This window comes from Panthera tigris, chromosome C1 (genome assembly GCF_018350195.1).
Source record: "Panthera tigris isolate Pti1 chromosome C1, P.tigris_Pti1_mat1.1, whole genome shotgun sequence".
In the NCBI taxonomy this organism is placed as follows: domain Eukaryota; kingdom Metazoa; phylum Chordata; class Mammalia; order Carnivora; family Felidae; genus Panthera; species Panthera tigris.
The window spans coordinates 21,072,908-21,088,920 of record NC_056667.1 but is presented as its reverse complement, the minus strand read 5'-3'; the positions used below and the strand labels follow the sequence as shown (position 1 = coordinate 21,088,920).

The 16,013-nt window shown below is 43.6% G+C and overlaps 1 protein-coding gene and 1 pseudogene across 1 annotated transcript; one reads left to right on the top strand and one right to left on the bottom strand.

Annotated features, from left to right (window-relative positions):
• Positions 1–7,720: 7,720 nt before the first annotated feature.
• Positions 7,721–8,457, top strand: LOC102958345 (annotated as a pseudogene).
• Positions 8,458–11,592: 3,135 nt separating this feature from the next.
• Positions 11,593–14,098, bottom strand: ATP5IF1 (ATP synthase inhibitory factor subunit 1). Its single transcript, XM_007097923.2, has 3 exons — positions 13,948–14,098; positions 13,773–13,858; positions 11,593–11,865 (listed from the first exon to the last, which is right to left on the bottom strand). The coding sequence occupies exons 1-3, from the start codon at positions 14,032–14,034 to the stop codon at positions 11,712–11,714; spliced, it is 327 nt and encodes a 108-aa protein (XP_007097985.1). The 5' UTR covers positions 14,035–14,098; the 3' UTR covers positions 11,593–11,711.
• Between the last annotated feature and the right edge of the window lie 1,915 nt (positions 14,099–16,013).

Genomic DNA, 16,013 nt, shown 5'->3' with positions numbered 1-16,013 from the left:
TTAACTTTTGCCTTTCTTACATTATGGCAACTCCATGAAGGCGGACCTTGTCTGGTTTTCTGTTGTATTTTGGCACCTAGCACGGTGCCTGGAACATAGTAAACATTCAGTAAATAATTTGTATACTCCTAGAAGAATCTTACTGTTTCACAGAGCAGGTGATTTTCAATTCATTACATCCGTCTCCCAAGAACTAAATAACTTTTGTTTTTTGGGTGACAGATGTGGAGAATGGAATGAGAAACTTGGAGGCATCAACCAGAGGAACATTTCCGAAATCAGAAAAATGATGGTGGGGCACATGGGTGGCTCAGTCAGTTGAGCGTCCAACTCTTGATTTTGGCTCAGGTCATGATCCCAAGCTGTGGGATTGAGCCCTGTGTTGAGCTCCACCCTGAGGATGGAGCCTGCTTGAGATTCTCTCTCTCACCCTTTCTCTCTCTCTCTCCCTCTGCCCCTCTCCCTTGCTTGTGCTCTCTCTCTCTCTAAAAAAGAAAAAAAGAGGAGTGCCTGGGTGGCTCAGTCGGTTAAGTGTCTGACTTTGGCTCAGGTCATGATCTTGTGGTTCATGAGTTCAAGCCCTGCGTCGGGCTCTTGTGCTGACAGCTCAGAGCCTGGAGCCTGCTTCGGATTCTGTATCTCCCTCTCTCTGCCCCTCCCCACTCACTCTCTGTCTCTCTCTGTCTCTCTCTCTCTCTCTCTCAAAAATAAACATTAAAAAAAGAAAAGAAAACTGTTGACAATGCCAGAATCTTCTGACCTCAGTCCCTTTAGGAAGATGGAGGAAGATACACTAGGCATAAGAACATAGTGATTAAGTTGACAAAGAAACATTCAGAATAGATTTCATCAGGGTCTTTGAGTTAATGACCGCAGCAGACAACTCTTGAAATATCTGCCTGGCTCGCAATTCCACCTATGGCAACTATCCCATACATACAACAGTGGGCCATAATCATACTCTCCTGGCCTTGGCCTTTTAGACTAAATGGGATTGTCTGACTCAAGCTGGGTCTGAGTGTTTTCCAAGAATTGGAAATTTGCAAAGTAGACTCTTGTTAGATCTGAGTCATAGCCCAGATCAATAGCTGTGTTAAAATGCAGATTACTGGGGGCGCCCAGGTGGCTCAGTTGGTTAAGCGTCTGACTCTTGGTTTTGGCTCAGGTCATGATCCTCACGTTTCATGAGTTTGAGCCCTGACAGCACGGAGCCTGCTTGGGATTCTCTCTCTCCCTCTCTCTCTGCCCCTCCCCTCCTCATGTGCTTGCTGTCTCTCAAAATAAATAAATAAACTTTGAAAAAAAATGCAGATTACTGGACCTTTCCTCAATATTCTAATTCATGATGTCTAGGGTAGAAGTTAGAATTTTTCCATTTTTTAAAAAAGTTTATCTATTTGTTTTGAGAGAGAGAGAGAGAGCATGAGCAGGGGAAGGACAGAGAAAGGGGGAGAGAGAGAGTCCCAGGCGGGCTCCTCCACACTGTTAGCACAGAGCGCGATGGGGGGCTTGAACTCACAAACCATGAAATCACAACCTGAGCCACCCAGATACCCCAGAATTATCCATTTTTAAAAAGCATCTCAATGATAAAAAATGGTAGAGTTGAGAGCTAGAGGAATTGTTCTGTCCACTGAAACAGCCACTAAGCTGGCAGAGATGGTCAGAATAAACTTTTTTGGAATGCTGGAATCTAACAAGCCATATACAATAATCAGGGGACTGCTTAACACAGAAAGAGGCTGTTTAAATTTCAGTGTTTAAAGAAATCTTTGGGGGCACCTGCGTGGCTCAGTTGGTTAAGTGCCCAACTCTTGATTTCGGCTCAGGTCGCGTTCTCACAGTTTGTGGGATTGAGCCCCATGTTGGGCTCTGCATTGACAGCATAGAGCCTACTTGGGATTCTCTCTTCCCCTCTTGATGCCCCTCCCCCCCTCAAAATAAATAAATAAACATTAAAAAAAAAAAAAGAAATCTTGGGGCACCTGGATGGCTTAGTTAAGCATCTGACTTTGGCTCAGGTCATGATCTCATGGTTCATGGGTTTAAGCCCCACATCAGGCTCTCTGCTGTCAGCACAGAGCCTGCTTCAGATCCTCTGTCCCCACCTCTCTCTGCCCCTTCCCCTCCTCTCAAAAATAAATAAACATTTAAAAAGTAAAAGAAAGAGAAATCTTTGTTAGGTCACTGGCTGATCGCTGAGGAATAGAGATGTCAGGGACCACCATGACAAGGAATGCAGTTATTGCAAAGACAGCTTGGAGAAGTCACCAAACAAGCAGAGCACTACAGGCCGCACGGGCAATTATAGCTTAGCAAGGGAGGTGTGATGGTTAATTTTAGGTTTCAACTTGTCTGGGTGGCTGGACATTTGGTGAAACATTATTCTGGATGTCTGTGAAGGTGTTTCTGGATAAGATTAATATTGAATAGGTAGAGTAGTATTGTTGAGGGCCTGAATAAAACAAAATAGTTGATCTTCCCACAAATAAGAGGGCATTTTCTCCTGCCTAGGTGACTTGAGCTGGAATAGCAGTTTTTCCTGCTTTTGGACTTGGACTGAAACTATACCATCTTGGGTCTCCAGCTTGTGACTGCAGACACTGGGGCTTGCCAGCCTCCATAATTGATCCTATTGGTTCTGTTTCTTTGGAGAACCCTGACTGATACAGATTTTGGTACTGAGAGTGGTTCTAGAAGAACAGAAATTTAAGGAGTTTCAGAATTGATTCTGGGGGCTCTGGAATTGGCTCTTCTACTCTTATTAGACTTAAAAGACACTAATGGCTCTATTTCTGGTAGTAAAGATAGCACTGATAGTCTATGGTATGATCTGGCAATAAAGATATTAAAAATGCCAGTATCAGGTACTTTTTAAAATATTTTCTGTTATTTTTTTTAAGTTCTTTTATTTATTTTGAGAGAGGGAGAGAGTGTGTGCATGCATGCAAACAGGAGAGAGGCAGAGAGAGAAGGAGACAGAGAGAATCCCAAACAGGCTCTACACTGACAGCATGGAGCCCAACGTGGGGATCGAACTCAAACTGTGAGATCATGACCTGAGCCCAAATCAAGAGTTGGACACTTAACTGACTGAACCACCCAGGCACCCCAAGATTTTAAGTATTCTCTACACTCAACATGGGGCTTGAACCCACAACCCTGAGATCAAGAGCTGTGTGCTCCAGCCAGGTGCTCTCACCATCAGATATTCTTAATCAACTACTTATAAGAAGCAATGATCTAGTGACAGTATGTATGATACTTTTGAACATTCTTGTCAAACTAAGAAATGTAGTGAGCTTGGCTAATTGCTGCTTCTTCTTCTTCTTCTTCTTCTTCTTCTTCTTCTTCTTCTTCTTCTTCGGCTAATTGCTTCTAATGTCACTTTCCCTACAATGTGGGGTAAGAAAAGGATGAACATAGGGATACAAATGAACACATTCCCTGTTATCTGGTATGGAACTATGGACCTGGCAAATGCTTTTCTCTTCATACCTGTCGATAAGGACCACAAGAAACAGTTTGCTTTCAGCTGGTGTGGTGGCTAACTTAATGGGTCAATTGGACTGGACCATAGGGCACCCAGATATTTGGCTAAATGTTATTTCTAGGTGAGTCTGTAAGGGTGTTTCCAGAGGAGATTAGCTTTTACTCAGTAGACTGAGTCAAGCAGATTGCCCTTCCCCATGTGGATGGACACCGTCTAATCCACTGAGGTCCCAAATAAAACAAAAAGGCAGAGGAAAGGAGAATTTTTTCTCATTGTCCTGACTACTTGAGGTGGGACATAGGTCTTCTGCCCTTGCACTAAAACTTACTCTGTTGGTTTTCTTGATTCTCAGGTCTTTGATCTTGGACGAGAATATACCACTGGCTTTTCTGGGTCTCCAGTTTGCAGATGGCAGATCATGGGACTTCTCAGCCACCATAATCTCTGAATCACTTCTATATAGCCTATACATGCTGTCGGTTCTGTTTCTCTGGAGAATCCTGAGGCCAGCAATATACCCTCACTGTTCTGCCTCAGGAATATATCCATTCTTCAACTCTATGTCAAAATTTGGTTCACAGGACAATTGATCACTGTCTTAGCCCATTCAGGCTGCTGTAACAAAGTACCATAACTGGGTGGCTTATAAAAAACAGAAATTTATTTCTCACAGTTCTGGGGGCTAGAAGTCCAGGATCAGATTGCCAGCATGAATAGGTTCTGATGAGATCCCTCTTCTGGGTTGCTGACTGGCAGACTTCTCATAGTATCCTCACATGGCAGAGAGTGAAAGATCCGGTCACTTTTTTTTTTTTTTAATAGGCTTCATGCCCAGTGCAGAGCCCAATGTGGGGCTTGAGCTCACATCTGGGGTCACTTTTATAAAGGTACTAATCCCATTCACGAGGGCTCCATCATCATGACCTAATCATGTCCCAAAGGCCCCACCTCCTAATACCATCACATTAGGGGGTCTGATTTCAACATATGAATTTTGGGGGACACAGACATTCAGGCCATTACGATCACCTTTCCCTTCCACAAGACATCACCCTGGTCCATGACATTGATGACATCGTGCTAATGGGCCCTAGTGAGCAAGAAGTAGCAACTACTCTAGACTTATTGGAAAGTCATCTGTGTGTCAGAGGGTGGAAAATAAATCTGACAAAAATTCTGGGGCCTTCTATCTTTGTGAAATCTCTAGGGATCCAATGATGTGTGGCATGTTGTGCTACCCCTTCTAAGATGAAGGATAAGGTGTTTCATCTGTCCCCTCCTACGATGAGGAAAGAGGCGTAACACCTAGTGGAACTCTGGAGTTTGGAGGCAACATTCCCCATTTGAGTGTATTACTCCAACCCATTTATTGAAAAACCTGAAAAGCTGCTACTTACGCGTGGGGATAAGAGCAAGAGAGAAGGCCAGGCTGCCATGCAGGCTGCTCTGCCACTTGGGTCATATGATCTGGCAGATTCAATGGTGCCCGGGCCAGTGGCATATGGGAGGCTGTTTGGAGCCTTGTCAAAGTGTCCTGAGCAGTGTCATTCCTCCAGCATTCTGCACACACTCCCATTAGAACACTTCTCATATTGTTTAGCCACTTGTTTTTCCCAACAGGCTGTGGGTTCCATAAAGACAGGAGCTGTGGGGTGTCTGCCTGGCTCAGTCAGCACAACATGTGGCACTTGATCTCCAGGTCAGTGAATTGAGCGCTATGTTGGGCATACAGCTTATCCAAAAAAAAAAAAAAAAAAAGACAGGAGCTGTGATTATTTTGTAGTTGTGTACCCCATGTATGCCAAGTGTCCACCAGGTAGCAGATGCTAAATATAATTTTTAATGAATACATTTTCAAAGGGGTACTTTTTTTTTTTTAATGTTTTATTTATTTTTGAGAGGAAGAGAGAGAGAAAGAGTGTGTGAGCACGGGAGGGGCGGAGAGGGAGACACAGAATCTGAAGCAGGCTCCAGGCTCCGAGCTGTCAGCACAGAGCCTGAGACAGGGCTTGAACTCACAACCCATGAGATCATGACCTGAGCTGAAGTTGGATGCTCAACTGACTGAGCCACCCAGGCACTCCTGAATACACTTTTTAAAATCTGAAAATGGCATATGTAGAATATACAGTAATGCACATTCAAGAATAGTGGAATGACCCAGGGTCCTCTTTGTGGGAATTAGTTAAAAGGTGACTCTTTCAGAATAGATGCCACCCCTAACCAAGAGGACACTGCTTGGTGAGCAGGGTGTGGGCTGAATTTTAGTCTTCCTTGGTCCCTTCAGTTAGGTGTCCTTATCCAGTGAACAATCTGCCCAACCATACCACCAGATCTGCAGGATCCTTTATACCAGTGATTCTTAACTGTGGCCACATATTGGAAAAAAGGGGAATTTTGAAAATATCCAAGCTCACACCCCCATCTCAGATATTTGGATTTAATTGGTTCTGAGACTTTGACTTAATTTTAAAGCTCTCAGGTATTTCAATGTGCTGCCCAGGTTGGGAATTACAACTTTAGACTTACTGATGTGAAAATCTCAAACTAGACTCTATTGCAAACGTGTGTTTGTGTCATATAGGCACGCACTGACATACTGATGGGATGCATGATACAGCCCAAATGTTAATGTCAATGCCAACGCCAACCACTGGCACTTCTACATTTACTTTCAGGAGCCTTCACCTTAACCAACCATTCCCAGATATCCGGGCACTCCCCCAACCTGTCCCACATTGAGGGGGGAACTAACTTAACAGGCAGTTGAACCACTACACTGGGACTACAGCTTAAGTTCGTGGGAGCAGGTGCTCTGAAGGAAAGTCCTTGCTCAGCAGAAACCTGGCTGTGTGGCTTGGAGAAACTTCACGATTCCCTGCTTTGGTTACTTTGCTTATAAAAGTAAACTAACGGCGTGGGTCTATTTCCCAGAAATATCACAAGATTTAATGAACAAATAATTGTGAAGTGCTCATAAATATAAACTGTTGTGCTATTGTTAAAGAACTTCATTGTACAAAATTCCATAGAAATCTCAAAAAGAAAAAAAAGGCACTGACACAGATGGTGAGGAAGCTGCTTCGATAGATCTGCTCCTGCAGTTCTGAGTTTCTCTGGTCCCTGCCTTTCCTGAGTTTCGTTTGTTTAAGGTTTGTTGTGATTCTGAGACAATAGCCCCTGTTCTTTAAAAAAAAAAAATCACTCTTTTTTTCTCCTCCTTAAGCCAGCTTGTGTTGGTTTTCTGTTACTTGTAAACAAAAGTGATTTTATTCCAGGGAATGCTATGCTCTAAAAATGTCAACATGTTTTGTACAAGAATAATTTTAACATATCTTTATTTTTATCCTGAAACAGGATTCATATGAAGATCTGTATTCGATATATGTAGTTATACTTAGTAATCTGCCTTTATAAAAATGTCCTATGCCCAAGAATGCCAGCAAATATCATGAGAAGCTACTTGTACAGTGGCCCTCAAACTTCAGTGGACATTAGAATCACTTGGGAAGCTTGTTGAACAGATTTCTAGGTCCTACCCTCAGTGTAGCAGGTCTGTGAAGGGGCTTGAGAACTTGCATTTCTTACAAGCTCCCAGGTGATGCTGATGCTGGCCTGCAAGCACTTTAAGAACCCCTGCTGGAGTATTTTCCAAATTCTAAGAAACATCTGGGGTACTTCTGGGGAATCTTATGACCTGTGCTACGTGTCTATGGTTACTGGTTCATATATAAATTATCTGAGGATTTTACCAAAGATATATTTAATTTTTTTAACATTTATTTATTTTTGAGAGAGAGAGAGAGAGAGAGAGACAGGGTACAAGCAGGGGAGGGGCAGAGAGAGAGGGAGACACAGAATCTGAAGCAGGCTTCAGGCTCTGAGCTGTCAGCACAGAGCCTGACGTGGGGCTCGAACTCATCAGAGGTGAGATCATGACCGGAGCTGAAGTCGGCCACTTAACCGACTGAGCCACCCAGGCGCCCCAACAAAGATATATTTAAACAAATATATTTAAGCTTTCTAAGTTAGTGGTGGAACGTGGAAAAGCTGTGCCTGTGAAGCAGTAAACCAGCACCTCTGTTTGTTTGTTTGCTTTGCCCATAGTTCAACCGCTCCAAACCCACACACTAAGGACCCTGAATCTGTCCACCCCCAGCGAAGCGAGACCTTCTGGCTGGGTCCCCCCCGATTTGGGCCGATTTCGCGCCTCCAAACAACCTTGGCATGATGTCTTATCTTAAGCAACCGCCTTACGCAGTCAACGGACTGAGTCTGATCACTTTGGGCATGTTCTTGCTGCGCCCCTCGGTGAGCTACCCGGGTATGGCTTACGAATCGAAGAGCTAAGTGCCGCCAACAGCAGCAGCAGCAGCAGCAGCAGAATGGAGGTCAAAACAAAGTGACACCTGCGAAAAAGAAGACCTCTCCAGCTCGGGAGGTAAGTTCAGAGAGTGGAATGAGTGGCCAATTTGCTACCCCCTCTAGCACCTCAGTCCTGGCCATTTCCAGCAGCAGTGCTCCTGTGTCTATCTGGAGCCCAGCTTCCATCTCCCCACTGTCAGATCCCTTGTCCACTTCCTCTTCCTGCATGCAGAGGTCCTGTCCCATGACCTATACTCAGGCTTCGGGTTATAGTCAAGATATGCTGGCTCAGCTTCCTACTTTGGGGACATGGACTGTGGATCTTATTTGACCCCTATATACATCACCAGCTTCCTGGACCAGGGGCCACATTCAGCCCCTGGTACCAATGCGGTCAACAGCCATCTCAATCAGTCCCCAGCTTCTCTTTCCACCCAGGAATATGGAGCTTCAAGCTTGGATTTTAACTCAACCACTGATTGTTTGGATCATAAGGACCAAACTGCCTCCTGGAAGCTTAACTTCAATGCTGACTGCTTGGAATATAAAGATCAGACATCCCCATGGAAATACCAGGTTTTGTGAAGATCCGTAGAACCTTTTTGTGGGCGATTTTTAAATATACTGGGCTGGACATTCCAGGTTTAGCCAGGCATTGGTTAAAAGAGTTAGATGGGATGATGCTCAGACTCATCTTCTAATCAATGTTCGGGGAGGCATAGAAGGAAAAATGAAGGGCCTTAGAGGGGCCACCAGCAACCAGCAACCTGAAATGGACAAACCAGTCTACTTAAGATCCTGTCATAGTTTTAGGTCATTTGTTTTCCTGATTTGCAAAGTGACCAAAAGCATTCTAGCCATGTGCAACCAAACACCACCAAAAATAAACAAAACTAAATTGTGAGGGAAAGGAGGGAAGGACATAGCCTTCTTAAGCAGAGGCGTTCCAATGTTTTAGCCAATCCATGGTTGAATCTTAGGAATGAAGTGTCTCAAGCTCACTCATGTTTCATGACCAATTGGTAGTTGGCACTGAAAAACTTTTCAGGGCTGTGTGAATTGTGCGACTGATTGTCCCAGATGCACTACTTTGTTTTAAAAATAATGTTCATAAGGAGTCAATATGTAGTTTAGGAGACAATCAGTGTGTGTCTTATATAAATGGTGCATCTGTGGTTTTTAATCTGTGCTAAACTTCAAAACTGGGATTTCCTGTTGTTGTATGCAACCTTGAACTCCACCTCTACAGACATTCCTCTGTGATTAAGTAGGTTATAATTATAAGCAAATTCAGAGCAACTGAGTACTTACCTAAAAAGATTGCCTTTGGCTGGAGGTGAGCTGCACTGAAACTTTACAACAAAATATCTCTGGACAAGGAGAATGAGAGAAGAGAAACAGGACATTAATTCATCTGTAATTTACTGTTGGTAAGTCTAGCAGTATGGAGACATTGGTCAATTGCTCTGACCCTGATGAATTTATAGACTGTGATCATTGTCATTTATGCTTGCAGATGTTAACTGGAAAAGTTATATATGCATAAACTTTTTCTTCCTGGATTTGGCAGATATATATAATTACATTAAAATGGTTCTAGCACAAAAAAATAAATGTATTCAAAATGTATTTTTTAAATGTATTTTAAACAATATTTATCTTACTTTTATTATAGCATGATAGAAAAATTAACCAAAGATACGTCTCAACAAAAAGACCATGAGTTACCATTTTCATAAAGTTCAGGTACTTTTAAATTAAGCTGCTCCAAAAATTATTCATTTTATCTTTCTAAGAATTCGAGCTTGCTTTTCATCTTCACTTCAAAGTTTCAACTTTTTGCTTGTTTTATCCAATCATTAGAGTGACTTTAATTTAAAATAGAAATAAATGTGGAGGCACCTGAGTGGCTCATTTGGTTAAGCATCTGACTCTTAATTTTAGCTCAGGTGATGATCTCACGGTTTGTGGGTTCGATCCCCATGTCGGGCTCTGAGCTGATGGCGCGGAGCCTGCTTGGGATTCTCTGCCTCCCTCTCTCTCAAAAATAAATAAAAATAAATGTCAAGAGCAGATGGTATACTAAGTGAGTGTAGATGGAACATCACTCCCAATAAGGCAATTATTGATCACAAGTCACAAAAGCACTATCATCTATGAACTTAGGGGATTTCGTAAGCCTGGGCTGGGGAAGAGGGTCATAAAGTGCAAAATGGAAGATGTTACTTTTTCCTCAACTAATTTTTTTTTTTAACTTTTCAAATTTTGTAGTGTTGTAAAGTTAAAAAAAAAAAGGCATGTGACTTATGATCACTTTTTGTACTGCATCTTTGAGGTAATTTTATTGCTGGCCAATTGAATCTCAGCATTCACATCTCAGGAGTGTCTATAAACTTTTCACCAGCAGTAGCAATGGACATGTGTTTTGGAAACAGACATCTAGTGACTTTTCTTCAAGGGCAGGGTCAATGACTAGTCCAAACTTACCATTCAATGGCTTTAAAGCCTTTTTTGTAATAGAGTCTTGCAACAAAAGACTCATCACAATTCTGGGGCAAATGATCTATTAAACTGGCGAATTGGAAAGGTGTTGATATTGGTCCCAAATGTTATTCTTCTGGCCTGGAGGAGTCGCACCACTCATTTGTATAATAATTTAAAAAAAAAATTTTTTTTTTTAACGTTTATTTATTTTTGAGACAGAGAGAGACACAGCATGAATGGGGGAGGGGCAGAGAGAGAGGGAGACACAGAATTGAAAGCAGGCTCCAGGCTCTGAGTCATCAGCCCAGAGCCCGACGCGGGGCTCGAACTCACGGACCGCGAGATCGTGACCTGAGCTGAAGTCGGACGCTTTAACCGACTGAGCCACCCAGGCGTCCCTGTATAATAATTTAAACAAGCCTTATGGTCAAATCTGAATCAAGAGCCCCTCAGCAAAGCAAAATATAACCTAAGAAATAATTCTGCTTCTCTGGTATTAACTAACTTGGAAACCTCAACTCCACAATACTGAGTGACCGTAGGCAAAACATAATTTCTAATTCCAGTTCTTTCAATTTGTACAAGGCTAATTAGAACAAGAGGTAACTAGCTCATATGAAGAGTTCTCTAATTTTTATTTTTTTTTGAGAGACAGTGCAAGTGAGTAAGGGGCAGAGGGGGAGGGAGGAAGGGAAAGAGAGAGAAGTGGGGCTCACCTGAAGCAGGGCTTGAACTCACCTGATGCAGGACTCTAACTCACATGAGATCATGACCTGAGCTGAAGTCAGATGCTTAACCAACCGACCCACTCAGGTGCCTTCTAATTTTTATTTTTAGTAAGCTCTACACCCAACATGGGGGTTGAACATATGACCCTGAGATCAAGAATAGCACATTCTACCGACTGAGCCAGCGAGGTACCCCTTTCTAATCATTTTATAAATGCAAAATGGACTGATGGTGCCTTGAATGATATCCTATCATTCCTGTTTTCCAGGCTGCTCTTAACCTCAGGTCTTGGATTAGGGTTTGTTTTTCAAGAGGCTTTCTCTGAACACCTCTGACTAGTACCAGAAAGGAAGAGGGAATTTCCTTGTGTCACAGCCCCCTGCCCCATAAACTGCATAGCACTTATCACACTGTGCTGTTTGAGTTCCCTATTGCAGGTACCCTGTCTGATTCATTTTAGCAGTCCAGTAGTATGTCTCTCTTACCCCTTTCCAGACAGTGGAAGAAGGCATTCGACACAATTCACTGATGATAATTTATTGTAATCTGTTGGCAGCACACAGATATTTAATAAAACCAGGACTATGTTTACATAGAAGTGAGCAACAATACATAGCCATTCTATGGGAACTGTGTGCATTTAATCATCTTCCTCCTCATCACGTTTGAGATGTTTAATCTTCTTCTTGTGCCGCTCAATTTCTTTCTGCAGACGCTCAATCTCCTTTATATGATGACTGATCTCATCTTCATGGTGTTTCTTCAAGGCTGCTAGTTGTTCTCTAGTGCGTGCTCTACAAGGACACAGTGGCTGTGTTTAATCCCAATCCTTCATCCCGCAGAGATCTCTAAGCATAACCCACAATACCTAAGGCAAAGAACAGCAGTCCCAATCCCATTGGAGTCTGGCTGGTCACCCTCTTCTATCCTAAACCCCACCAGTGATAGAATACTCCATCTCGGGATATATCCATCTTTAGGAGATGACCAAATGATTCCATTATCCTGGTGCCAGTGCCTGAAATTCCATCGTTTGTGAGTTATTCCTTTCAGATTTCTCTTTAGAAAACTCCAGAGTGGTGTGACATTAAGTCCCCAACACCTCACGACAGGAACCACCCAGAGACCAGAATCCCTTTTTTTGTGGAAAAAAAGAGCAAAAGGAGGGATGTAGGGACAAAGGGGTATTGTTAAAGGACAAATACCCATGTCCTATCTCAATTTATCTAGGGGGCTTTCTTCGCATAGGGAAATGCATGGCTCACTGAAAAGGCCAAAATGAAGGGTAAAGAAAAAAAAGTATTGGCAGCTCAATTTAGGTCTCAAGAAGGGACATTCAAATGTTGCTTTGGCTACATTTGGGCCTCGGTTTTCCTTAACGTAAAATGTGGAGGCCCAATTAGATGGTCCCTAAGGGCTTTGCCTTGGCTCTCTGGTTTGGCATGGTGATAATCTTTTTTTTTTTTTTTTTTTTAACATTTATTCATTTATGAGACACAGAGAGCACAAGCAGGGTAGGGACAGAGAGAGAGAGGGGGAGATACAGAATTGAAGCAGGCTCCAGGCTCCGAGCTGTCAGCACAGAGCCTGACGCGGGGCTTAAACTTACAAGCTGTGAGATCATGACCTGAGCCCAAGTCGGACGCTTAACCGACTGAGCCACCCAGGTGCCCCGGTGATAATTTTTTTTCTAAGTTTATGTATTTTGAGAGAGAGAGAGAAATAGGATCCCAAGCAGGCTCCACACTGTCAGTGCACAGCCGGATGCCAGGCTTGAACCCACAAACTGGGGGATCATGACCTGAGCCAAAAACCAAGAGTCTGATGCTTAACTGAGCCACCCAAGTGCGCCCATGGTGATAATTCTTAAGAGTGAGTAAGAAAGGGCAGAAGTGAAAAGATAGACCAAAGGACAAACAGAAGATTAGTTCCAAGCTGCTCCCCACTGGGGGTAGAAGTCAGAAAAGGATAACTAAGGGGTGGGAAAGACTTGCTAGGTTCAGCCTGTTCTCCACTCTTATGCAGGAGAGAAATCTATCCAGCCCAGACGCTGGGCTGGGCTGGGCTGGGCTGGGCTGGCTGGGCTGGGCGAGGCAGGGCAAAAGTCTCCAAGAAGCGCGGGAGGAGGATTCCAACCAAAAGCAGCTGCCACCAGCTCCTGTGACCCACTCACTCTGGCCGAAATGGAGACGCATGAGGGTCTAGAAATGGCTGAGGGTCTGAAGAGTCAGGGAGTTCATCCATGTGGAGGAGAAAAATGAATTTAGAGGGGTTAAGGAGTGGGTGAGGGCCACGGAAAGCAGGCTCAGAAGGTCTGCAAATATTGGGCAGTGGGATCTAGACACTCTTGGAAGAATCTGGAAGCCACTTCGCACGACCAAGGGAGAATTCCCTGGGTGGGCATGGTAAATGATTCAGGAAGAGTTGAGCCACGGTTTGAGAATTTTGGAGACACGCGGATGGAAATGGCATTAGGCCCCCAAAAGGGCCTCTGGACTATTTGGCAGGGGAGCGTCCTATAAGTGGCGACAGTCGTGACCTCAAGTGTGAGGGGTAACTTAAGTACAGGTCCTGCGAGTTCTATTGGGGGATGGGCGCCCCTAGGGCACCAGGGAGGGAAGGGTAGGGGGACTGGAAGTTTAAGTAGGATCCGAAGGCCCTGAGAGATCTCGGACTGGATTCGGGGTTCCGTGGGCCTCACCGGAAGTATCGTTCCTCTTCAGCTTGTTCTCTCTTTCCGAAGGCCCCACCGGCCTCCCGGATCGAACCCGCGCGGGAGTCCTCTGACTGCGGAGAGAGACGAGAACATCGGTAAAGGTGCGAAGAGATGGGATCCGCGCTCAGGGATGGGACAACGGATACTCCTGCCAGCGTACCCGTTCGGAGCTGAAGCCTCGGGCCTGCATGGCCCTAACGCCCCACACGCCTAGCCGCACTCGCGCAGCAAACGCCGTGACAGCCATTGTTGTCAGAACCGCACCTCTCCAAGTCTCTGGCGGCGCAGACTCTCAGCAGGCGCTAACGCGCTGGGAGCCACGCAGCCAATCTTTTCCATGGAGAGGCGGGACTTACCTAGGAGTAGCAAATAATGAGGGGGAGGGGGAGGGGTTCCTGCAGTTCGCGGCGAATCCTGAGCTAGAGGCGGGCCTATTCTTAGCCAATCTCTGGCAAGGGCTTTAGGGCCAAAGGACAAGAATAATAATGGAGGAGGAACTCAGTCAGAAGTCGTATTTTGAGCTCTTGGACCTGTCAGACTGAGTTGTGGCATCCACCCCATACCGCGATTCCAATCCTGAAGTTATTAAACACACAAAGAAAGCCTTCCCTTTCCTGGGCTACTAGCATCAAAAAGATGGCTAATGTAGGGGTTGGGGGGCTATGTCCAGGATGCTCCGACTTAGGGTTGTGGGGAAAAATTTTTTATAAGTATATGTATATGTGTGTATATATATATGTAGTATCTTAAGAGATGCCAGTGTTCTTTTGTTGTATTGACATTTCACTCAAGTTGCAGCTTAAATGTCACCTTCTCAGAAACCTTCCCTGACCTCATTAGTCATTTTATTATAGCTCTGTTTTGTTCTTTCTCTCTCTGTCTTTGCACTTTTCACCATTTAAAGTTATCAGGGCCTGATCAAGTAGGCACTGAATTTAATATTTGTAAAATGCATTAATATGCAATCAAATAGGCTTGATAGCTGGACTTTTGGTAATGTGAAGTAACGAAGTGGAAAAGACCATAGGTAGGAGTCTAGGGAAGGCTTTGCTTTGACCTTCCTAAAGCCATCTAACAAGTGTGAACAAGACCGTAGGAGTTATAACCTTTTCCTAAGTCATTTTCTCTCTCTGAGTTCAGTTTTTTCCCTCCTTTTAGAGGAGAGGGTTGGGCCAGATTATCTTGTTCGTAATTATAAAAATACCTTCATTACTTTCCATGAAGTTGTGGAACTGTTTTATTGATCATCTTTTGGTTGGAGAAATACCAACCCTGGTTTGTATGACTTAAATGAGAGGAAATAACCTGCAGGGCACATTTTCAAATGTTGATAGCATAAAACTTGGAAAAACACAAAAGCAGAAGGATAGAAATAATAATCACTTATAAGATCACTACGTAGTGGTAATACTTTGCTGTGTTTCTAGATGATATTTAAGTGCCATTCTAGTTTCAGAAATTCTGATTCTAGTTCTCAGATACTGTTGTTTCTTGATTATGTCCTAGGCTGGGCATCCAATGGAGGGTCTTACTGAACTTGTGCAAAGGATAGTCTAGGTACTATGATGGCTGTAATTAAAAAAAAAAAAAAGGAAAATAACAAGTGTTGGTGAGGATGTGGAGAAAGGGTAATGCTTGTACATTGCTGGTGGGTTCAGCCACTGGGGGAAATAGCTTGGCAGTTGCTCAAAAACTTAAATACAGAATTACCATAAGACTCAGCAATTTCATTTCTAGGTGTGTACCCTCCCCTGTTGAAACTGAAAACTAGTATTCAAATACATGTACACACATATTCATAGAAGCACCATTTCAGTATAGCCAGAAGATGGAAACAATCCAAATGTTTATCCCTTGGTGAGTGAAAATAAATTGGTATATTTACACAGCAGAATATCATTCAGCCATAAAAAGTAATGAAATAATGATTCATGCTATACCTTGGATGAATCTTGGGAACATTATGCTAAGTGAAGAAGGCAGATACAAAAGGTCACACATTGTATGATTGCATTTATATAAGATGTCCAGGATAGGTAAATCCATAGAGTCAGAACACAGACTGGTTGATGTAAGGGGTTGAATAGAAAAGGGAATGGGGAGGAACTGCTTGATAGGTCTAAGTATCCTTCTGGGGTGATGAAAGTGTTTTGGGACTAGATAGAGGTTGGTGGTTGCACAACACTGTGAGTGTAAAGAGGCACTGAACTGTTCATTTTGATTATA